The sequence below is a fragment of the Dromiciops gliroides genome, chromosome X (assembly GCF_019393635.1).
Source record: "Dromiciops gliroides isolate mDroGli1 chromosome X, mDroGli1.pri, whole genome shotgun sequence".
Classification (NCBI taxonomy): Eukaryota; Metazoa; Chordata; class Mammalia; order Microbiotheria; family Microbiotheriidae; genus Dromiciops; species Dromiciops gliroides.
In genome coordinates, this window is record NC_057867.1 from 36,531,742 (window position 1) to 36,557,259 (window position 25,518).

The 25,518-nt window shown below is 40.0% G+C and overlaps 1 protein-coding gene across 1 annotated transcript in view; it reads right to left on the reverse strand.

Moving 5' to 3' along the window:
- The window catches only part of IL1RAPL2 (interleukin 1 receptor accessory protein like 2), a 953,666-nt gene that overhangs the window by 387,418 nt on the left and 540,730 nt on the right, over positions 1–25,518 (reverse strand). Inside the window, exon 5 of the mRNA XM_043974249.1 lies at positions 17,708–17,861. Within this exon, the coding sequence (XP_043830184.1) occupies positions 17,708–17,861 (154 nt within the window). The remainder of the gene's footprint in view (positions 1–17,707; positions 17,862–25,518) is intronic.

Below are 25,518 nucleotides of genomic sequence, written 5' to 3' on the forward strand. Positions count from 1 at the left end.
TCCACTTATAATAGGGACTAAGCATCCAAAGTAAATAGTAGGACAAATAGAGTTTGATTGGGACTTGATCTTGAAAAAGCAAACAAACAATTATGAAGGTAACTTTATTTTCTATTTAATGCAATCTTGCTTGTATTTGCAATTGCTCTAGTACTTAGACTGAACAAATAATGAATCAAGATAAGTGTTGCTCATTTTTCGACATAATGTTGCCCAAAATATTTGTGTGACAGTACAGCACAATATCCTTCCTTTTATGGCTGCTTTCAGCCTAATCAGAAAATTATTGCTAAAAAAAAAAAAAAAATCAGGGGTGGGGCTTTATCAATTTTCCCATAGTCCTCTCTTAATCCTTTAATTTCAAAATCATTTTTGGACACCTACTGATCATCGAAGAGACTAATGGGTGAAGATGGGTAGGGACAGACTGTAGCAGGAAGAGAGAAGAAATGTTTGGGAGAGGCTAATTACATAATTAGGTTCATTCACTAGTGAATACTTTCATGGAAACTAGCTAACTCAAAACATTAAATAGGGGGGGCAGCTAGATGGCGCAGTGGTTAAAGCACCGGCCTAGGATTCAGGAGTACCTGAGTTCAAATCTGGCCTCGGACACTTGACACTTACTAGCTGTGTGACCATGGGCAAGTCACTTAACCCCCATTGCCTAAAAAACAAAACAAAAAAAAAAAACATTAAATAGGGGGCAGCTAGGTGGTGCAGTGGATAGAGCACCGGCCCTGGATTCAGGAGGACCTGAGTTCAAATCTGGCCTCAGACACTTTATACACTTACTAGCTGTGTGACCCTAGGCAAGTCACTTAACCCCAATTGCCTCACCCCCCAAAAAAAATCACTTCAAAATGAAAACATTAAATAAATAAAAAATATGGTAATGGTTTACATAATAGCACATATATAACTTATACTGATTGCTTGCAGCCTTGGGGAGGGGGGAGTGTAGGTAGGTAGGGAATGAGAGAGGGATAGAATTTAGAACTCAAAACTTTAAATAAAGTTTTGCTTTTCTATGCAACTTCATGGGGAGGCAGCTCGTGGCTCAGTGGAAAGAGGGCTGGGCCTGGAGTCAAGAAGACAAAAGTTCAAATTTGCCCTCAGACACTTACTAGCTGTATGACCCTGGACAAGTCACTTAACCTCTGTCTCCTGTAGTTTCTTAAACCATAAAATGGAGATAATAACACTTAGAGGTTGTTGTAAGGCTCAAATAAGATTTGTAAAAGCACTTAGCACAGTTCCCGGCACACAGTAGGTACTATCTATATAAAAGTGTATCCCCACCTTCTCTACTCTTGTGACAGTGAATAGACAGATGGCCTCAGAGTCAGGAAGTCTCATTTACCACATATATTGAAAAGTCACTTACCTTTTCAGGTAACTAAGACTATTAACGGCAGAGCAAGATTTGTATTGGTGGAGAGAATTTCCTCAATGGGATTTCTCGACAGTAGTGAATTCATAGATTTGAACCAAAACAAAACACAATCTCATTACTTCAGAATCTCTGCACTTTTTTACACTAGAAAAAGGTGATTTTCCAGGCTCCATGTAACTAGGCACTTCCTGGTCATGCATTCTGGTCTTCTTCCTCTGCCTACTGAAACTTGGACTTTGCTCCCTGGGACCCCAGGCTGTGATTGGTAGACTTTCACAACGGTCCCTGGCCCACCATACACTTCCAAGCTATCTGTAAGCCATGAAGCTGTCTGGTATCCTCCTATCTCTCATCCCACTCTTCACATCTAACGTCCCCCTTTAGAATATAAGCTCCTTGAAGGCATGGAAATTCTTCTTTCCTGGTTGCTGTGGTAGTGGTAGTTGTTGCTGTTATGTCTGTACTTGTTGTATCCTCAGTGATTAGCAGAATGCCTAGCACATCAGTATTTAATACTGATCATCAATTCCTTCCTTCTTTCCTTCCTTCCTCCCTCCCTCCCTTCCTACATGACTCTGAAAAGAAGCAACTATAAATGAAATTAAAATTAAAAGCACTTACAGAAGCCATGAATTAGAAATCTTTTCACAGAGACACAAAAGGCAAATGCAAGGAGTGGTGACAAAGGTAGGTGAAAAGAATGGTAGCATAAAACAGAGAGGAGAGCACAGAACACAAACCAGCACTTCCTGAATTTAGAGAGCTTCATATCTTCAGAGGCCTTTGTTAAGGCTTAAGAATTAACTCAACTAATCCACCCAGACATCAAGGCAACTAAGGGCTAAAGGCCTCCTCTTCCATAGCAAGGAACCTATTCTTAGATAGGTGATGCTGTTATATGGCCATAGAACATAAAGTATCCTTGGGTTTTAACAAATGTTTCTGACCCTGTATGGTCAGGAGTTGGCCATTGATTTGTTTCATGTCACTGAGGTCAGAGCCAAGCATGGAGGGGCTCTGGTCAACTGTAATTTCCCAAAGATTAATTATGAGATTGGGTGTGAAAATCAGGAAAAGGAATAAGTAGATGAACAGTGACACCCTCTGGGTGTCATTTACTTAATCCTTTTCTGGCCAAGGCCAAATTTTATCTACTCTACATCACCACAGCTAGAATATTATGTCAGCATGTTACCATTAGACGGAACTTTAGAGATTATTACTTGCAACGGCCTCATTTTCTAGAACAGAAGACTGAGGCCCAGAGTTGGAAAAGGATATGTGAACAGTTATAAAAACGAGCTAGTTCCAAAGCCAGATCTAGACTCCAGATCTTCCAGCTTCCAGCTGAAGGGTTTTTTCCAGTGTATCTTGTTGCCTGGAGATATTTGATTTCTTTAGAACCTACTCTCAAGTCAAATGACCTTAAAGTTTAGATCTCCAAGTAGCTGTGTTTTCCACATTTCCCTTACCTGAGGAAATTAAGGTAAATAGCCTAAAGTCACTACTTCAATGTATGTTTTATTCATCCGGACATTGATTCAACAACTTTCAAAATTATTTTTATTGATATCTTTTGTTTTTAAATTACTTTCATTTCTGAATATGTCTTCCCCACTCCCCTCTCCAGTGAGCTATCATATGTTTTTTTGTTTTTTGTGAGGCAGTTGGGGTTAAGTGACTTGCCCAGGGTCACATGGCTAGTAAGTGTTAAGTGTCTGAGGCTGGATTTGAACTCAGGTCCTCCTGAATCCAGGGCCACTGCTCTATCCACTGCAGCGCCACCTAGCTGCCCCATATGTTTTTAAAAGGGAACAAAAACAGATCAGCTAAAGTAACCAATTTGCCAACCAAGCCTGCCAGTATTTTCTCATTTCTTCCCTGTGGCCCAGTCTGGTAATTATAATTACCTGACATTCAGTTCGTTCGTTCTTTTTTTCTTTCCTTCCTTCCTTCTTTCTTTACCTCCTCCCTTCTTTCCTCCTTCCCCCCTTCCTTCCTTCTTTCCTTCTGTTCTTTCTATTTACATTTCTATAAATGTTTATTGAGGGCTGCAACTGGAGTGATAGGTATGGCTACAGTGGAAATTAAAAACACCCCCCCACTGCTTGTTTTTCTCTCTGCAACTTAAGCTAATACATTACTGTAAATAGAGAGTTATCTACCAAGTATATTTGGTTGGCCATGGTCCCCCATTTGTTTAATATTTTGAGAGTCCCCATAATTCATGCCAGTCCTTTGATCTCATATTTTCCCCCACAGTAATCACAGGAGACACTAGGCCATTATCTCTCTCATCTTCCCCTTCTTCTTCCATTACAAACCTCTCTGTAGTTTTGTAATCTCCTAAAGAAAGCCTCTTTCCACTCTTATCAAAGCTACAGCCAAAGTAAGGTGACTGGGCCTTTGCCCCAGGGTGTCAACAAGGGCAAGGTTGGGTAACACTTCCTCACTAAAGTGACCACTCTCCTTATCACTTCTTCCCCTCTTTCTCTTTCCTTCCTTTCCTCATCTGTAATAGGGATAAAGTAAAAATAAGGGTACTCTTGGGGGGGAAGATATAATGAATTTTTATAAAGAAAGAGGAAAACCAAGCATAGAGTAGCATGTATTAAAGATTTATGGAGAGGGGCAGCTAGGTGGCGCAGTGGATAAGCACCGGCCCTGGAGTCAGGAGGACCTGAGTTCAAATCCGACCTCAGACACCTAACACTTACTAGCTGTGTGACCCTGGGCAAGTCACTTAACCCCAATTGCCTCACTAAAAAAAAAAAAAAAAAAAAAAAAAAAAAATTTATGGAGAGCGGGTTTTGAGGGTTTAGAGACAAGGTAGATAGGAATCCCTGATCTTTAATTCCACAGGCATTCAAGCTCAGGACAAAAGGGAAGTTCTTAACAAATTTTGAGGATGCAAAGAAAAAAAAATCCAAAAGAGGAGGAAAAGTTGCCTGAAGAAAATGATGTGGATGCAAGGAGACTCATTTACTGACTTTATTTTTAAAAATAAATGGGATGGGGGGCAGCCAGGTGGTGCAGTGGATAAAGCACCAGCCCTGGATTCAGGAGGACCTGAGTTCAAATCCAGCCTCAGACACTTGACACTAGCTGTGTGACCCTGGGAAAGTCACTTATCTCTCATTGCCCCGCAAAAAATAAACAAATGAATAAATGAACGAATGAATGAATGAATGGGATCATGAAGAGTCAGACATGACAACAACTAAACAAGAAACAACAGCAAGGCAGAGTTGCATAAAGTCATCAGTCTCACTCTCTCTTCCAGAGCCACTGATGTCCAGTACAAGACAAAAGTCAAGATGACTGACAATTGCCCCCAGTGCAATGAATGACCCTGGCATTTTTGATGCCTGACCAAGTTCTAAGCATTCCATGATGCTGCTTCAGCTGCTAGCTATTGTAACAAATGGATCTCCTCTGCCCATTGCTTCCATAGCACTCTCTATCCACCTCATTCTCTGCCATCTCCCTTTTCCTTTTGCCTTCAAACTTTCTCAAGATCAGGTTTTTTTTTTTTCCTGAGCCCCATCTTCTCATTAATGTATTTAAGCTTCAGCTTTAGTATTTGATCTTCCAGTTAATATCCTGAATTAATTTCTTTAAGTATTGATTGATTTGATCCAAGGTACTCTGAAAAGTCTTCTCCAACACAACATGAAGGCATCGATTCTGTGGCACTAATCTTTCCTTATAGTTCAACTCTAATAGCCATACGTTGTCCTGGAAAAACCTATATCTTTGACTATGCAGACTTTTTTGGATAAGGTGATGTCTTTTTTTAGTATGCTGTACAGATGTGTTACAGTTTTCCTTCCGAGGAGCAAGCGTCTTTTAGATTCATGGCTGTAGTCACTTTCTGCAGTGATCTTTGAGGCCAAGAATATAAAATCTGACACTGCTTTCATTTCTTCTCCCTCTATTTGCCAGGAAGTGATGGGACCAGTTGCCAGGATCTTCATTTCTTGACGTTAAGCTTCAAGCCAGCTTTTTTTTTTTAATTTTTTTTTTAAGTGAGGCAATTGGGGTTAAGTGACTTGCCCAGGGTCACACAGCTAGTAAGTGTTAAGTGTCTGAGGCCAGATTTGAACTCAGTTACTCCTGAATCCAGGGCCGGTGCTCTATCCACTGCGCCACCTAGCTGCCCCCCAGCCAGCTTTTACACTCTCTTCTTTCACCCTCATCATGAGGCTTCTTAATTCCTCTTCACTTTCTGCCATCAGAATGGTATTGTCTGCATATCTGTGATTGTAGATATTTCTCCTTAATTCCAGCTTTTGATTCATCCAGCCTGGAATTTTCCATAAATTACTCTGCATATAAGTTAAATAAACAAGTTGACACATTTGATTCTAACTGTTGCTTCTTGGCCCACATGGAAGTTTCTCAGGAGACAAGGAAGATGATCAGATACTGCTATCTCTTTGATGACTTGATACATTTTGTTGTGATCCATGCAATCAAAGGTTTTAATGTAGTCAAGGAAGCAAAAGTAGATGTTTTTTCTGGAATCCCTTGCTTTCTCCATAATTCAACAAATGTTGGCAATTTGGTCTCAGCTCTTCTGCCTCCTTGAAAACCAGCCTAGTACTTCTGGCAATTCTCCATTCACATAGCGCTGAAGTCTAGCTTGCAGAATCTTAAGCAGAATCTTGCTTGATAAAATGAGCACAATTGTTTGGTAATTTGAACATTCCTTACATTGCCCTTCTTTAAGACTGGGATGTAAATTTATCTTTTCCAACCCAGTAATCACTTTAGTGTTTTCCAAATTTGTTGGTATAGTAAGTGCAGTGTTTTAACATCATCTTTTAGGGTTTTAAATAGCTCAGCTGGAATCCCATCACCTCTCATGGTGGTTATCAGTGATGTTAAGATCTTTCTTGTATATTTATTTTGTGAATTCTTGCCACCTTTTCTTAATATCCTCTGCTTCTGTTACATCCCTAGCATTTTTGTCTTTTACAAAGTCCATTTTTTTATGAGACAATGCCGATTTCTGTAATTTTCTTGAAGAGAGCTCTTGTCTTTTCCATCCTAACCATTTCCTATTCATTGCTCATTTAAGAAAAACCTCATCTCTCCTTCCTATTCTACATTCAATTGGATATATCTTCCCATTTCTCCTTTCCTTCTTTCCTCAGCTATTTGTAAAGCCTCACCAGACTTCCATTTTGCTTTTTATCCTCCTTTTACTTTGGAATGTTTTTGTTTCTGCCTCTTGTACAATGCTACGAACCTCTGTCCATAGTTCTTCAGGCACTTTAACTACATAACCCCCACTTTATATTCATAAGAGATGTTATTTAGGTTGTAACTATACTATCTGGTGGTTTTCCCTACTTCAATTTAAGTCTGAATTTTGCAATAAGAAGCTCATGATCTTATAAATAGTCAGCTTGTTTTAGCTGATTTTATAGAACTTCTCTACCTTTGGCTGCAAGGTACATAATTGATCTGATTGCTATATTTACCATCTAGTGACAGACATGTGTAGCGTCATCTTTTGGATTGTTAAAAAAGAACTGCCTCACTTAAATCCAATTTATGCACAAGTCAAGAAATCACCCTGTGATGTCATCAATCCTTTACAAAAATGAAGGACAAACAACAGCATTTACTTTTGATTTGTGGTATATAATTCTTTCCATTTACATTGTTGTAGTTACTACATATATTGTTTTATTGACTTTGGTTTCTTCGTTTACTCTGTATCAGTTCATACAGATCTCCCCATGCTTTCCTATATTCATTTCATTCATATCTTAAAGAACAGTAATATTCAATTGTATTCATGTACAATAATTTGTTTAGCAATTCCCCAGTTGATAACCACTACTCTGTTTCTAATTTTGAGCTGTCATGAAATGTATGGCTGTAAATATTGGCGTATAGATATTATCTTTTGCATATAGATATACCTAGTAATGGAATCTCTAGTTCACAGAGGATGAATATTTTAGTCACTTTATTTATATAATTTTCAAATGCTTTTGAAAATGAGGTGTAAGGTGTTGATCTAAGCCTAATTTCTGACAGATTACTTTCCAGTTTTTATCAAATAGGGAGTTTATCTCCAGGTAATCTATGTTTTCTATTTTGTCAAACATTGGTTTGTTGAGATGTGTTGATTCTGAATTTCCCTTGTTGTGTTTATCTATCTCTATTTTTTAAAACAAATTTTAGATAGTTTTGATAATTGTTGCCTTATAATATAGTTTAAGGTCTGGAAGTGATATTTCTCCTTCTTCCCCACTTCTTTGTATCATTTTCCTTGATATTCTAGATCTTTTGTTTTCCCAAATAGTTTTTGTCATTTACCAAGTTTATCAAGTTCTACAAAGTATCCCTTTTGTAATTTAATTGGTATAGCATTAAAAGTGTAAATTAGGGGCAGCTAGGTGATACAGTGGATAAAGCACCAGCCCTGGATTCAGGAGAACCCGAGTTTGAATCTGGCCTCAGACATTTGACACTTACTAGCTGTGTGACCCTGGGCAAGTCACTTAACCCTTATTACCCCACCAAAAAAAAATCCAATAGTAAAAGTATAAATTAACTTTGGTAGTATTGTCATTTTTATTATATTGTCATGGCCTAGATATGGGAACTGTCTATTCCTCCAGCTATGTGCTATTCTTTAATTTTTTTTTTCCTGTTTTTGTGAGGCAATTGGGGTTAAGTGACTTGCCCAGGGTCACACAGCTAGTAAGTGTCAAGGGTCTGAGGCCGGATTTGAACTCAAGTACTCCTGAATCCAGGGCCGGTACACAATCCACTGCGCCACCTAGCTGCCCCCCTTTATTTCTTTAAGTAATATTTTGTAATTGAATACAAGTTTTTGTGTGTTTTGGTAGGTTGATCCCTAAATATTTTGTGCTTTTGTAGTTATTTGGAATGGAATTCTCCTTTCTATTATAGTTTCTTGTGCTTTGTTATTATTATATAGGAATGCTGATGATTTTTGAGGATTTATTTTGTAGCCTGCAGTTCTGCTAAAGCTATTAATAGTTTCAATCAGAATCTTTGCTGATTTCCTAGGCTTTCACGAGTAAACCACCATATCATTAGCCAATAGGGATAACTTTTTCTCTTCTTTACTTATCTTTATACCTTTAATGAATTTTGCTTGTCTTATTGCTGTTGATAACATTTCCAGAAACATATCAAATAACAGTAGGGAGAATGGGAATCCTTTCTTCATTCCTGTATTAATTGGAAAATAGTTTATTGTATTGCCATTGCATATGATGTTTGCTTTTGGTTTTAAATAGATGTGTTTTTTGTTTGTTTGTTTGTTTTTTTGCGGGGCAATGGGGGTTAAGTGACTTGCCAAGGGTCACACAGCTAGTAAGTGTCAAGTGTCTGAGGCCGGATTTGAACTCAGGTACTCACTCCTGAATCCATGGCAGGTGCTTTATCTACTGTGCTATCTAGCTGCCCCCTTAAATAGATGTTTTTTAATGAAATTTTAAAAGGTCCCTCTATGCTTATACTTTGTAAGGTTTTTAGGATAAAAGTGTTAAATTTTGTCAAAGAGTTTTTTTCTACATTTATTAAGATGATCACATGGTTTGGGATGTTTTCGTTTTTAATATGACTAATTATGGTGACTGTTTTCCTAAGGTTGAACCATACTTGTATCACTGGTAGAAATCCCACTTAGTCATGTGAAAAATTTCTTAGATAAATCTCTGTCATCTAAAACGATATTATTTAAAATGTTTGAGTCAAACAATAATATTGGCCTATAGTTTGCTTTATGTATTGTATCCTTCTCTGTTTAGGTATTAGGACCATATTCATCTCATGAAATGATTCTGGTCAGGTGCTTTCTCAATATTTGAGAATAATTTGTAAAGTGTAGATACTAAACTGTTCTCTAAAAGTTTGAAAGAATTCTCCTATGAATCCATCAGCACCAGATTGTTTCTCCTTTGTTAGTTCTTTTACAACTAGACTGGGGTTTTTGAGTATTTTATATTTTTGAATTCCTCAATTTCTTTTTTCTTCTTGGTTTTGTTAGCATAAAAGTGTGTTCTGATTATTCTTTTTATTTCTTTGGGATTTGCTGTGATTTCACCTGTCTACTTTGCTGTTTTATTAATCTGATTTTCTGCTCCCTTCTTTTAAATCAGATTAGGTAAGATTTTGTCACTTTTAGTAGTCTTTTAATTTATCATTTATATTGAGGAGGTTGGTTAAAATTCATCTATATCCCTTCCAATTTTTAATATCTCTTTTGTGCTTATTTTAAGTTTGTTAATTGGCAATCTAATTTTTTAAAAAAATACATATTCAGTTAATTACTGTTCTCTTTTTCGATTTTGTTAATGTATGTTTGCAAGGATATGATCGGATGCCCCTGAGGACTGCTTTATCTGCTTATCAGAAATTTTGGTATATTCTTTCATCACCATACTTTCCCTTTATATAGTTATTAATTGTTTCTATCATTTGTTCTTTGATTCATTCATTATTTAGCACTTCATTGTTAAGTCTCCAGTTGAGTCTGTATGTTTTGTTTGTGATCTGTGGACAAATTACTATTTTTAATTGAGTTATAATCTATAAAGGATGTACTACTGCCTTTTTACATTTGGTTGTAATATGTCTGTGACCTTATACATGGTCGGTTTTTGTGAAAGTTCCAGGTAGTGGGGGCAGCTAAGTGGCGCAGTGGATAGAGCACTGGCCCTGGAGTCAGGAGGACCTGAGTTCAAATCCAACCTCAGACACTTAACACTTACTTACTTAATATCGTTTTAGATGACAGAGATTTATCTAAGAAATTTTTCACATGACTAAGTGGGATTTCTACCAGTGATACAAGTATGGTTCAACCTTAGGAAAACAGTCACCATAATTAGTCATATTAAAAACGAAAACATCCCAAACCATGTGACCATCTTAATAAATGTAGAAAAAAACTCTTTGACAAAATTTAACACTTTTATCCTAAAAACCTTACAAAGTATAAGCATAGAGGGACCTTTTAAAATTTCATTAAAAAACATCTATTTAAGGGGGCAGCTAGATAGCACAGTAGATAAAGCACCTGCCATGGATTCAGGAGTGAGTACCTGAGTTCAAATCCGGCCTCAGACACTTGACACTTACTAGCTGTGTGACCCTTGGCAAGTCACTTAACCCCCATCTGTGACCCTGGACAAGTCAGTTAACCCCAATCGCCTCACAAAAAAGTAGTTCCATGTAGTGCTGAGGAAAATACATATTCTTTTGCTGTTCCATTTAGAAAATGCCACAAGTAATCTTCACAACCCCCCAAACTACTTTTGCTAGCAATGTGTTCAGTTCAATATTTTTGTTTTTGTTTACCTTTCTGTTAAACTTATCTAAAAATAAGACATGGATATTCAAATCTCCTGTCACTATTGTGTTCCTATTTATGTCTTCTCATGGCTCAGATGTTTGCTTTATGAGTTTGCATGCTAAAACATTTGGAGTGTTTAAGTTTATTACTGATATTAGTTTGTTGTTCCTTTCAGGACGCATAGGAGCATTCATCAGTGGAACACCCTCCTACGACTAAAGCAAGGCCACCTTCCTCCCACACATCCCTGCACTTTTCAATTCTGCTCTGTCTTTTTAATCTACCTCCCTGTAGGCTCTTCACTTTCTGATACCACAAGGGTCACCTTTCCCTCACTGTTAGACATTGATTTAACTCTTGGTATATTCTCCTTTTGCTTCCTCCCACCTTCATTTACTCTACCATAGTCCCACCAAATTTTTTTAAAATATTGATTCACCTATAGATAGGATTTTTCAGGTTCTATTCATAATTCCTTAAGCACTCCTCTTCACTGTTACCTCCCCTCGATTTCCGCCTTCACTGGTATCCTTGTATACATTTTTTTGTGGGGCAATGTGGATTAAGTGACTTGTCTAGGGTCACACAGCTAGTAAACATCAAGTGTCTAAGGCCGGATCTGAACTCAGGTCCTCCTGAATCCAGGGTTGGTGCTTTATCCACTGCGCCACCTAGGTGCCCCCTTTGTATAACATTTTGAAAGAAGTTTCTTACTGGCATCTCGACTGTCACTCTGTTGCTGTTGCTGACCTTGCCTGTTCCATTTATTCACTCTTCCTGCCTCTTTTTTGAGGGGTGTCTTGGTGATAAGAAAAAATTTCTAGGGGCAGCTAGGTGGCACAGTGGATAAAGCATCAGTCCTGGATTCAGAAGGACCTGAGTTCAAATCTGGCCTCAGACACTTAATACTTACTAGCTGTGTAACCCTGGGCAAGTCACTTAACCCCAATTGCCTCACCAAAAAATAAAAGAGAGAATGAGAAAGAAAAAAATTTCTATTCCTCCATCTTGTTGTTCATGTGACCAGGGAAGCCTCCCCCAGCCCCTTTTTATGTGTTACTCCATTAGAAGGTAAGTTCCTTGATGGTGAGAACTATCTTTTCTCCTTGTATTTGTATCTCTAGTACTCATCAGTCCCTCGGGAATGTAACCAATGTTCTGTCCATCTATTTATTTATCTCTCTATGTATAATATGGAGGGAAGGGTAACAGAAGGTGAACATAAAAGGAAGCATAGCATGATCAGATTTAAGAAAAGGGTCAATAGTGCTCAATGAACTGAGGCCAGAGAGGAAAGCTGAAGACTTTCTTCTTCTTTTATTGACTAAAAAAGGATAAAAGGGATTAGACTTCTGCTCAGGGTAGATGGGATAATAGAACTAAAAACAAAATCACAGGAAGGCAGGCCTACTCAATGCTCATTATTCTATTTTCTCTACCAAGAAGTTGATATTTAGACTGGAAAGGATAGAAAAAAAATGGCACACGAGGAGTGGGCACCCAAGATAACAGAAGTGATAGTAGCACATAACAAACTGTGTCATCAAGTCATCAGGCCCAGAGGAACTTCATTCCAGAGGCATGAAAGAACAAACATATCTGACAGTTGAGTCAAAAGCTTGTGGAGAATGGGAGTGGTGTTGCAGAACTAGAGAAAGATGAATGAATATTCTCCTTATTTCCCACCAAAGGGAAGAAAATGCTATCTGCAAAATAAAGAAAGGTGAATTGGACTTCCATTTCTGGTAGAATTCTCGAATGCACCATCGGAGGGCTAATCAGTAGCAGTAAACTTCTGGAAGTAGCAGCAGGGCATTATAATTATATCGCACATTTACATAGCACTTTTAAGTTTCCAAAGCACTTATATCTGATCTCATTTGCACAACAACCCTGAGAGGCAGGTTCTTTCCCATTATTATCCTCATTTTACAAATAAGGAAATTTAGCCTGAGAGAGGGCAGCTGGCTTGCAAGGATTTATAAGGAAAGCCCATAATGCAGGAATATTATAAAGATCAATTCGTGGATTTTAGAAGAAGAATCCTTTTCACGGATTAAAATGGTGAACTGTGAGTGATGTCCACTTTGGCTTTGTACCAAAGTAGTACAATAGAGCTCTGGACTTAGAGTCAGGAAGCTCTAAGTTCAAATCCCACCCTAGACACTTTATAGCTATGTGACCCTAGACAAGTCACATAACATTTTTCAGCTTCAATCTCCTAATCTGTTAAATGGGGGTAATAACAGCACCTATATCCTAGGGTTGCTGTGAGTATCAAATGAAATAACATATGTAATGTACTCAGCACAGTGCCAGGCACATAGTATGCACTTATTAAGTATTCTCTCAAAGCCAGGAAGACCAGGGTCCAAGTCCTGATTCAAATATGTACTGAGTGTGTTACCCTGAAAAAATTACTTAACCTCATGGTGGGCTAGGCAGTTTTCTAGAGCTATAAATTACAAATAATGGGCCCACTTGCACTAGTAGATGGAGTTATCTCCCAATGATTCCCAGGAAGTTACCTCACTTGGGAATTCACTTTATGAGTGAAACCATAGATTCAATCTCTATCCCTTTCATCATGTGATACCTCTGCACCAACAACGTCAAAGTCACCCCATAGCCTAAAATATAAATCCAAAGACTTTGGCATTCAAGGCCATCAGTCATCTGGTTCTTCAATCTTTATTTCAATTTTAATAGTCAGAAATGCAAAAGGAAAGACTATATGCAGTTAACTTCTCTTTACATAATGGACCACTTTTTAATCCTTCTTTTGGATACTTGATCTCATTGGCATGGAGACTCCTTCCCTCAATGCAGATTTCAGTCCATCCACTTCTCCACCAGAGTGATTCTTGTTCATCCATATCCCATAAAGGATCAACTCAAAATATAATAGGCTCTATTAAGTGTATCTATCCTGTTATTATTGCTATGGGCACACATGTTCATAAAGTTGAGCACATAAGGTACCATCTAACATATTGTTACCAATTTACAAAAACATATTTTCAGATCTCAACCTCTTGTTTATTGCTTATCACTGGGGGGGGGAGAAGCTAAACCATTTAAAAATAAAGTATAAACAGATCCCAATTAGTGCAAATAATAAATTCTATGAGGGGGTCATGTTTTTAAATTCACATTTATCAAAGCTATAATTACATAAAATATGTCAAATGTTTCCAGCCCAATTGAAACGTGCGATGCAGATCTAAATAACACAGTCGTTTTATGGGATTCATTATTGGTGCTAATTGAGACCTAACTGAAATTTGAACTCTTTAAATCGCTGAGGCCAGAACATGTACTATGAACCGCATCTCCAGTAGTTTGGACGAATTTACAGTGAGTCTTTCCACTTTCTCTCTTGGTTCCCTTTGTCATCATTTATATGCACACACAAGATGGATGGCTCCTGTTCAGTGTAGTCTCTGGCCATGAAACGTTATTTTCACTGTGTAAAGCTAACAGGTTCATGTGGGGAATCAAATCCATGACACTAACTTCATTATCAACACCCTCTAATCAACCAAGCTAACCAGCTCAGACAAGCAGAAAACATCGCTCAATGGAAGGACAAGTGAATTAAAATCACATACCGAACCTACTCTAGACTATGTAAGAAATAAGTTGAACTAACATTGCTTTCCTAGCATCTAAATGGGAAACTAATGAGATAAATCAGTTGTCAGTGTACCTCTAGTTAGAGAGGAGTGTAATCAATGCTTTCTATTGAATTTATTTAGGTCCAACTCAGTATTCAGGTCAAATCCTACATTACCAACTGAAAGAAATGACTCTCAAAAGGAAATGCAATGCAAGCACTTGATGAAGTTTGGCCCAAGCAATGGAATACTATGGAATGGCTCATGGCACCCAGTGACAACGGGTAATCATCTATATCCAATTGGCTAGCATGAATGAGACATTTGATTCACGTTGAGCAAAAACAGAATTTAATCAAAAAGCAGATTTTTTTCATCCCAGTAAGATAGTCATATGTCAATATTAAGAGGAATGATATGTATTTATGTTAACAGGCATAAATTTAAAGTTTCTGAGAAGGCTCTCTATGAAATCTCCTTTAAGAAGCAAAAGGATTGATCTGTAAGATATTAGTGGACTCTGGGGCAGCTAGGTGGCGCAGTAGATAGAGCACTGGCCCTGGAGTCAGGAGTACCTGAGTTCAAAGCCGGCCTCAGACACATAACACTTACTAGCTGTGTGACCCTGGGCAAGTCATTTAACCCCAACTGCCTCACTAAAACAAAACAAAACAAAAACAAAACAAAACTATCCTTAAAAAAAGATATTAGTGGACTTTAGTATGATCATTTGCATCTAAGAAAAATGTGGTTTGGAATTCCCTTAAAAAGCATTCTGCAATGAATGAATGTTGGCAAGGGAGATCTAGGGCAGCTAGGTGGTGCTGCAGAAGATTGAATGCTGGGCCTGGAGTTAGGAAGACTCATCAATGGGAGTTCAAATCAGCTTGGAATCAAAACAATGTAGCAAAATATCTCTTTCTTATGCTAGCCAAAGAAAGTGGCTAATATCAGGACTAGCTGGTTATTATGAAACTGCTAAATTCCTTACATGGACATTGAACATAAAACACCTACCACAGACAATCAATTCACAAATGTACTGGTATAACAGAGAATTATTCAGTGAGCACCTAGCCCTTATGAACTCCGCATGATGTAATCTTCAGGTAGACTTGAGAGCATGTGCAGGTATTCAATGACTGTTTCCTCTGCTTACTCTGTGAAGAAAGGGCCTCTTGGATTGGCTTCTGGGCTGGAATTGAGAAGGCATATAAAAGACCCCCCAGGGGGGCAATTTAAGTCTCTTTCCTGCCTGGCTGCATTTATTTAAGTAAGGAAGCAAGGAATGCCAGAAGCCTGCCAGTGCGGAAGTAGAATGAGTGCCAATGGACTCTTCTCCCTGAAACCATAAGAACAATGGTCCTGACAATGCTTACATCTCTGTCTTTCCTGCCCTATGTGAAGGAATGTTGGAAATAGAACAGACCAGGATGTAACCTTGTGAGCCTCAAAAAAGATAGAGTCGGGCAGTTAGATGGCGCAGTGGATAGAGCACCGGCCCTGGATTCGGGAGTATCTGAGTTCAAATCTGGCATCAGACACTTAACACTTACTAGCTGTGTGACCTTGGGCAAGTCACTTAACCCCAATTGCCTCACCAAAAAAAAAATAAATTTAAAAAATTTTAAAAAAAATTTAAAAAGATAGAGTCACGAGAGGTCAAGAGCTGAAGTCCAGAGCAGAGTTTGAGGCCAGTCAAGCCTGGTCCACCTGCATAGCCCTGATGGGGAATCAAGACCTACGTCAGCAGTGAGTTGAACCCAAAACCAAGATGCTGGGTCCTACGATTGAGGGAAGGCCTCTGTCCATTAGCTATGCTAAATTAGAAAGTGAACTTCATGGGACAAATGCTTTGTAGTAAGTGCTTTCATTTTGAACCCACTCTCCCCAGGGATTGAGTTAGTATAGGGAATTGGGGGAACAATTTGTCCTTTGGTTTTTATGACATCTTCTTATTAAAACTACCTTTGCAAAAACTAATTGATGTCAATTGGCTAAGAGATACTAGGGTACCAAATGTAACATGTGATTGATGTTGGAGAAAACCCACCAGAATGGTGGTGAGAGCCGATAACATTAGAGAGACACCGCAATTCAACAGCCATACCCCTAGAATACCGAGGAAGAGATGTAGCCAGCCTCACTTCAGGGACCCAACTCAGCACTGTGAATGCGAACTGGGAAAGGACCCTCAGAGTATATGAATGTGATGCTGGTTACTATGGCCAACAGCCGTGGTTAAGATTTGGGACACAACACACATACATCTATGTATAAGGCCTGCACTGTCACAGTGAAGAATGAGTTCACATTTCTTTGGCAGCAAAAGGGAGAGATGGCATTTACTCAAGACCCACTGCACATACTTTTAAGGGCTCATTTTATGGATGGGCTGCACATAGCCAACACTGTCTAGCATTTGGCTCTACCTCAATTTGAGTATCTGTCTTATGGAGGAACTTCTCTGAATTCTACCACAGATATTTAGATAATCAGCAAGGACCAGGGATATTATTGAGGAGGTAACTTGAATTGCCAAAAATATGATAAGAGCAACAACACCCCCCCCCCAAATGCTAAGAGAATCATCAACAGAGCAGATGTTTTTTTTGTGCTCCATATTAATAGTTCACATTCTTTACTCTATCTTTCTTTGGGGCAATGTAGTAACTGAGTTTCCCCCTGTAAAGAATTAATTGTTATTTGAGGTTTTTATGCCACGGCTGCGCACTGGCCTGGGGCTTCGCAAACCGCACGATGCTCCACCCACTGGTTGTAGCTGTTGCCAGGGCACTGGCACCTCACGTCATCACCACTCCCCGAAGCCTACATGGGCCTGGCAAAATTATAATGATTGGAAGCCTAGTGAGGGCAGTCATGTGACGGTCAGAGTGGCCATCCCATTGGCTGGGGCTGTGTGGGGTGTTTCTAGGTTTGGGGGAGGAGAATTGGGCATTCTAGGTGGAAGGTGGAGAGCAACAGGCATTCTGCTGCATATTTTCAGCTGATTTCTGGGCGGTGGTATTTTTTCAGGTATTATAATTTCCTTTCCCCATTTTATTTCCTTTCCCTTGATCCTACTGATCCTGTTTGTGTTTTTTTAAGCTCGTTCTTGTTAAAATAAATCTTGTTCTGTTTTGAGGGAGGCTGCTGGTCTCCTTCCTTGCCCCAATATTGTGGCGAGCCGCTTAGCTAGCGCTCCCCAATTAAAAATTGGTCCCCACACCCCCAATCTGAATCACAGTTAATATTTCCACTCGGTAGCAAGGTTGATCCTTCCTTCCCAGACCAAACGTTCCCAAAGATCTCTTTTGCTGTAATTTGGTGGAAGACTCTTCCTACCTGTAACTTTGAGTTCTGTTGTGCGCCGGATAAGTTTTCCATCATATTTAAGTTCGCAAGTATAATTTCCTCCATCTTCTTCTTGGACTTCCTGGATGAGGAGAGCATTGCCTTTCTGTATAATTACGCTCCTCCACATTTTGGGCTTGCATTCCTGCAGGGAAAACAGTTGCCAGTAAGAAGAGATTGGGGTCGCCAAGTCCAACATCAGCCATTGGACAGTTCTCTTTGTTTTTATGGCTATTTTTCTTGGCGTTCAAAATACACATTTAAGACAGCTAGACAGCATAATAAACCAGTGGGTATTGTACATGACTCGGATAATTTCCACGTCGTAGATAAAACACATTTGGAAGACCTTACCCCAAGAGCAAGAGTCTTTTGGAAGGCAGGATGCATAAACAAACAACAAGGGGAGGTTCAGGAAAGAGAGGTATGGCATAATGCACAGCTGAATATTCATGACCAGAACGTCCCAGTACTTTGGGGCTGGCAGGGCTGCTTCCTATGAGACTGCAAAGGGTGTTCACTTAGCCATGTACTTGATGTTGGGAGAGGCGCAGTCATCATTAAACATTCATATAGACGTTGAAGTTGGCAAAGTACTCTGCCATCATTTATTCATGGTCCATCCCAACACCTCTGCAAGGCAGGCCATTGCCAAAAGCCCTATTTCAGAAAGGCCCTAAAATTGGTCTCAGAGACACTCAGAGATTTGTTTTCTCCGGAGGCAGCTGGGTAAAGGAAGGACACAGTGCTATCATGAAAGCACAAAGACACAGGATATGAATGAAGTGATATGAATGGAAGGTGACTAAGCTTCCGGGACCACATCTTTCAAAGGCTAATAGCTCTGGGAGGCAGAGAGAATCTTGTTACCAGGCTATGATGGCTCAGTTCTTTGAGTGAACAAGGCACAATTTTTTTTCATTATTTTGCATTTAACCAGAGGGGCAAGAAGGTAAGATATACCCTGCTAGGCCTGGATGCTTGGCTCATTGACCTGGGTTCTTGGACCCATCCTCCCTATAGAGGTTACCCATGATGAGCCTATAGTTCTCTATTATTCACATGGCTGCTGGGGACCATCACTATGAAAGTACCATTGAGACATCCTCTATCATGGTCAGTAAGTGCTGAGTGAAAGAGGAATCCTTGAGAAAAATTAACTGGTCATTGCAGTATAAGGAAAAGGCTTAGAAATAAGTCCTTGAATAGGGATGATATTCACTTTCTTCCGTCCCCATCATGCCTTGTACCTTTATTGTCCATCTAGCTCTCCAAGCAACGAAATAGTACCCAAACTGGTACGGGATAGTAGCTAGAGAGCTGACCTGGAAATGAGAAAATCTTGGGTTCAAGTTTGATCTCTGAAACATTGGCTGTGTAACAACACTGGGGAATTCTCTGAGACTAGAAGTTGCAGAGAAGGGGCCAACTTGCATTGATGGAAGGAGTTTACTCACAGGTCCAATCCCTAGCTGTATCCCTTCCAAGGCCTAAGCTCTGGGGTGTGTAGATACACACATGACCTAAGAGACTTGGGCGCCATATTGATGCCTTCCCTCACTGCAGCACAATCTGTGCTTTTACCTCAGTGAGGGTTTTGACAATGAAAATGGTGTCTTGGGTTTATGAGCATCATTTTGAAGAGTTATTCTTCCTTTATGCTCAGGACAACAACTGGCCTCAAATGTTAGTGAGGAAATAAAAGTAATACCACCTAGGAACTCTAGACATAACCCTCTCCCTGCCCAAGGCAGTGGTGGTGATGGGGGTGATGGGGGTTATGTTTAGAAAAATAGAGAGGAGTGTATCTGAAATTCTAGTAGGTACTATGTGTCTTCTGGGACTTAGCACCTTTAGGAGGCTTGCAGTGAGCTAAACCTTGGGCTATATGGTTGCTGGGGTTGCGGGGGAGGGGGAAAGGAAAGATAGACGCTGTCACAAAGACACATACGTGCACGCATGCACACACACCCCCCCACACGTGTGCACGCGTACACACACACACAGAGCATCTGGCTGGTGATGTTACTATATAATAACAATCCACAAATATGCTCATGCCTAGCTCCTGACCCCCATCAGCTCAGATTTCCAAAGAAACATTCTGATGGTCATTAAATCAAAATATGGCCCCCTTGGGCATTTGGGGGCAGGGAGGAAAATGAAAACCAAGCTTCTGTGCTTGAAAATGGGCCAGGGGTCAGGGAGGGGGCAGATTCTATGGAAAACAAGCTGAGAACCCTCCTTCTGTTCCCTTTCATCTCCTTTGGTCTCTTTGGTCTGCCCCACCAAGCCACTTAACACTGCCCAGGAAGCCCACATCAGGATTATTTTCTTTGGCTCTAGGCTACATGTTGTAGGGAGGATGTGGACAAATTCTGGAGAGTGTCCACAGCAGGGTGACCAGGATAATGATAGATTTTCAACAAGGGATGTTTAGACCAGAGGAGATTCTGGAGTGGTGTGTGTGTGTATGTAGGGGGAAGACAGGGAATTGGGGAATCTGATGACTGTTATCAGATATCTGAAGAGCTGTTATGTTAAAAACAAAACAAAACTAGGGATCGGACTTGTACTGGTGGAGCAAAGCCAGTAGCAAAGCTAGTAGCATTGGTTAGGAGTTATAGGGAAGCAGATTTTGGCTAGCTACCAAGAACTTTCTAATAATTTAAGCTGTCCAACAAGGGAATCGTTTGCCTCTTGCAATAGTGAGCTCCTTGCCACTCTTTGTGAAGAGACTGGATTATTATTTGTTAGGGATGCTGCAGAAGGTTGGATTCAATAACATCTAAGTTTTCTTCCTGCTCAAAAATTCAAGGATTATTAGTAGGGACAAAGATCAGACCTGTGATTTCACTAATGTAGGGAATTTTACATGAGGAAACTCCCCTTACCAATGCAGGCAGGGGACAAGTAGGTGGCAGTGCAGTGGATAGAGCACTAGCCCTGGATTCAGGAGGACCTGAGTTCAAATCTCACCTCAGACATTTACTAGCTGTGTGACTCTGTGCAAGTCACTTAACCCTGATTACCACCAAAAGATTCCCCTAGAGTACCAGGAGGTTTAGCAACCTGATGAGTGTATCACAGCTAGGGTGTGTTAGAGGTTGAATTCAAGTATTCCTGGCTCTCTATCCCCTATTCCATGCTGCTTCTCATGATTATTAGTATTATACTATAAGCCAGGAGATCCTCTGTTATCTTAATTAATTCCTTCCAATATCTTCATGAGCTAAGTAGAGCTGACATTATTTCCCCAATTTTATCACTGAGGAAACTGAGACATAGTTTTCAGCGAAATGACTAAAATAACCCATCTATTTAGTGGTAAGACCAAGGAGCCCCATGGCTGGTCTGCTAGTCTCCTGGTACAGTGTTCTCCCTGAGATACCACCTCTCCCAAGGTACAAGTTGCCATGTATAAGCTGTCTTTTATGGCCAGTGCCAGCGCAGGATGCTCTGTGTGTCCCCCTCTGCTCAACTATTCAATAATACCATTTGGTTAGAATTTTCTTTGCAGGGCAATGGGGGTTAAGTGACTTGCCCAGGGTCACAAAGCTAGTAAGTGTCAAGTGTCTGAGGCCAGAATTGAACTCAGGTACTTCTGAATCCTGGGCCAGTGCTTTATCCACTGCACCACCTAGCTGCCCCCATTTGGTTAGAATTTGTGCTTCCTCAGTGTCCTTCCAGGGTTCCTGTCCTCCTCACTGTTCACAGTTAGACACATCATTCCCATGCTCCCCCACTGGGATGCTTCTTCTAGGACTGGCCATGATGCCTTCTTCTTCTACCCTTCATGAAGCTGGCTTAGTGCCTGGATGCTGGTGGACAGACCAAGTCTCACTGCGAGGGAGATGCTTTCCACTGCTCACATTGTAGGAAAGCTCTGGCTCATGGTGACTAGATAGACAGAAGAGTGGTCCAGGCCACAGTTAAACAGCTAATTATCTGTGTCTTTGGAGGGCACTATTTATACCTACCTACGGGATGCTACAGAACTGGGCTGGCCATATCTGAAGGGCTCAATGCCTAGGTCACATATGATTAGGGACTTTGCATGAAAACATTGACAGTTTTTGCTCAAATAAGACACCATCACGATATGAGGTAGAATTCGTTTTTCTGCTTAGTCTTGGAGAGTATGGTCCTCATAGTAATGGGACAAAGGACACAGGTATATTTTTATTTGGGTGGGGGGGATGAAAGAGAGGTACAGAGCATCAGAAAGGTGGTAGACTAACATGGCCAACGTGCTGATCTCTTTCCTCAGTTGCATTCCTTTGTCTGAGTTGTAGTGGTGGGAGGTGTGGTAAGGTGTGTTGCTGATTCTGTGTCACTCCCCTACTCACTTGTTGTTGTTGTTGTTTGTCCTTTGTTATCAAAGAGAAGCATGACAGAAGCCATGACTTGCAGTGAACTGGACTTAAGTGAGAGAGGGCTGTGCAAGGTGACCAACCTCACTTTCTCCTCCAGAGCCATCTGGATCCAGTGGCAAGATATACATCAGGATGACTGGAGATGGCCCTGGTGTTTAAGGCAATTGGGGTTATTTACCCAGGGTAAATGCCTCTATTTAGCTTTTAACATCTTCCCCAAGCTGGCCCCAAGCAACTTCTAAAGTCTGCACTTTGTGGTATAGATTTTCTCAGTTCCTTATACATGGCATCTTTGTTTCTGTGCCTCCTTACTACTTGCACAGAGAGTTGTCCTCTTCCTTCAAGGCTAGCTCAAGGGCCACCTGCTAGATGAAGTCTTTCCCAATTAACCCCAAAGCCAGTGTCATCCCTTTCAATTGATATTATGTTTATTTTGCATATACTTATATGTGTACTTATTTTCCCCTTTAGAATCACAATGCCTTGGGAGTGGGGATTGTTTCAGCTTTTGTTTTTGTTTCCCATGGGCCTAGCACACAGTAAGTGCTTTAAAAATGCTTATTGAATGATTTTTAAACCTTAAAAGGCTTTACAATATTTTTTTTTACCATGATGATGATTCATCATAGGACAATGAGAAATAACAAGTCAAATAGGAAAAGAAACAGGTGAAAACAGCACTGTGGAAGGAAAAAATATGGAAGAGTATATAGGAGCAGGGGTATCAAACCTACAGAGAGGTCAGGTGGGATGACCAATAAGAAAAAGTCATTGGATTTCAAAGTTAAGAAATGACTGGTAACCTTCAAGAGAGAAACGTGAGCTGAGTGTTAGAGCTAGAAGCCATATTGTAAAGGCTTTCAAAAGAGTAGGAGGTAAGAAAATAGGAGCTATTAAGGAATGTAGATACTGTTTCTAGTAACTTTAATGGCTACTCTGTTTGAACTAGGGACTCCCTGATTAAATTTCTTACTATTTCAAGCTTTTGCCATTTTTTTTAATTCCCAGAAAATTTTATCATACATATCAACTATAGCAAATTATTTTTCAAGGTAGATTTTGGGTTGATATAAGGAAAATCTTTCTACCAATTAGAGCCATATAAAAGTAGAATGTACTGCCTCAGATTGCAGACAATTACATCTCATTGGAGCTCTTCAAACAAAGGCTGGCTGGCCTCTTGTCAAATATGTTGCAGAGGGGGTCAAACTAAATGGCTAGTGAAGTTCTCTACAACTCTGAAATTCTATAAATCGTCAATCCAATACATGTGACTCAATGGACACCACATCTCTGGTTCCTTGGGGGGCCTGTCATATTCTTTATCAAACACTGCCCCCTCTGTCCATGACACATCTAGGAAGCATCTCTAGTAGCTGGAGATAAGTAACGGAAATATGGATTCTCTTACTACTGCCCCCTCTCCATTCAAACAAAGAGGAGGTGTCAGGGGTTAATGATGACATTGCCATGGAAAATGGCTAACTGAGGACACCTTGGGATGAACCAATGCCCTCTTGCTCTTTTTTGCATCCTTCCACACAAACCACCCATTCTCAATCTTATGTATACTAATTCCTCCAGATCCAGGAAGATTACTTGGCAGAGTCCAAAAAGAGTCTCTTTGTTTCGGCATTAATAACACCAAGGCCTTGAATCTTCCCTCACAGGGCCCCAAAATTTGCTTTGGTGAACTGAGTTTTTTGTTGAACACTATGTTTTTCTTTCTGGAAATGAGCGGGAGAGTTTGATTTTAGAAGAGATATTTGAAGCTTTAATAACTTCAGAAATATATATGTTACAGACTTAAAAAGAACATTTGGGAGGCTAATTACTTAAATGTTAATACTATTCACATTTCTTATTAAAATTTAACATGGCCACCAATGTGCTATATACTTATTCCTTACCCATTGCAGGGATTATAGGTGTGGCAACCCTGCAATCTGGGAAATTCATGTAAAAATTTTGGGCCCTCCCTTCATACCAAAGAAGTCTGAATTTCTTTCCTTTTTTTTTGTTTGTTCCGTTGGTTTTGTTTGTTTTTGGTGGGCAATGGGGGTTAAGTGACTTGCCCAGGGTCACACAGCTAGTAAGTGTCAAGTGTCTGTGGTTGAATTTGAAGTCAGGTTCTCCTGAATCCAGGGCCGGTGCTTTATCCACTGAGCCACCTAGCTGTCCCCCTTTTTCCTTTTTTAATGGGGTGTTTATGGCACCATATTTGGATATATTTATTGTATTAAAAGATAAAATGCATTGATATTATATAAGACTATACATATATTTTATGCATTTCTGAATTTCTAAACTTTTTTTCCGTGTCATCTGTTGGCCTTACTGTGTTGTCCATGGCTTCTGCAGAACTCTCACAAAATTCCCATTTAATTTCTTATGCTGCCCTGTGATATAGCAAAACCATGATGGTGAAAATCATGATATGGAAGGCTTAATTGTATATTACTCTAGTCAGTTTCTGAGCCTTTTAAAAACTGTCAACTGTTGGGACAGCTAGGTGGCACTGCAGTGGATAGAGTACCAGCCCTGCATTCAGGAGGACCTGAGTTCAAATCCGACCTCAGACACTTAACACTTACTAGCTGTGTGACCCTGGGCAAGTCACTTAACCCCAACTGCCTCACAAAAAAAAAAATGAAAAAAAAAATTCAATATTCATGAAACTAAATAAGTGTAAAATAAATTTAAATAATTCAACTTTCAAAGGATACAGCATTTCTCCTTAATTGATTAGAGCCAGAAATTGCCAGAAGACTTTAGGGATAGCCCGTACAACTTCCTTCCCTCTACCTCACCCATTCCAGTTGAGTGGAAGAACACAGTATTCTATCGATCTGCCCTTTCTCCCTCTTTTCCCCAGGGTCGAGAAGTACGTCAGAGGCTTGGCCTGGCTCTCTGCACGTTCTTTCTCTTTCCGTCTTTCTCCCTCTCCTAGGAACCTGCAAGTCCATGTGTTCTCAGGCTCAGGCAGGCTCCACTGAGCTGACGAAAAGTACTCATCTCCTAATAACTGAGCATTTAATAGGCTTAGGAGTATTAAGGATTCAGAATTCCCATAGAGTTTAAGTTCCCCAGTAAATACGTCTCCCTCTAGAGCAAAATTTCGTTGTGAACTGAGGGGTTTAGCTTAGCAGTCCCATCATTTCCAATGATCCTAGCAGGTCCTGATATTTCAACTGATATGGGGGTCCAGTGGCTAGTGGAAGTTAGGATGTCTCCTCTTTTTTAATAGGCTACATAGTAAGTCTGAGGAGTGAGGCTTAACTGGATCCATGGGGAAAAAAGCAAAAAACACTAGCAACAGGCCTGAACTTGGGACTGATTCCAATGTAAATGCCACCCCTATTTATGATGCACCTACAATGTAAAGGACCATGTGTGAGACAATAAGGGGGATACAAATATAAAAAA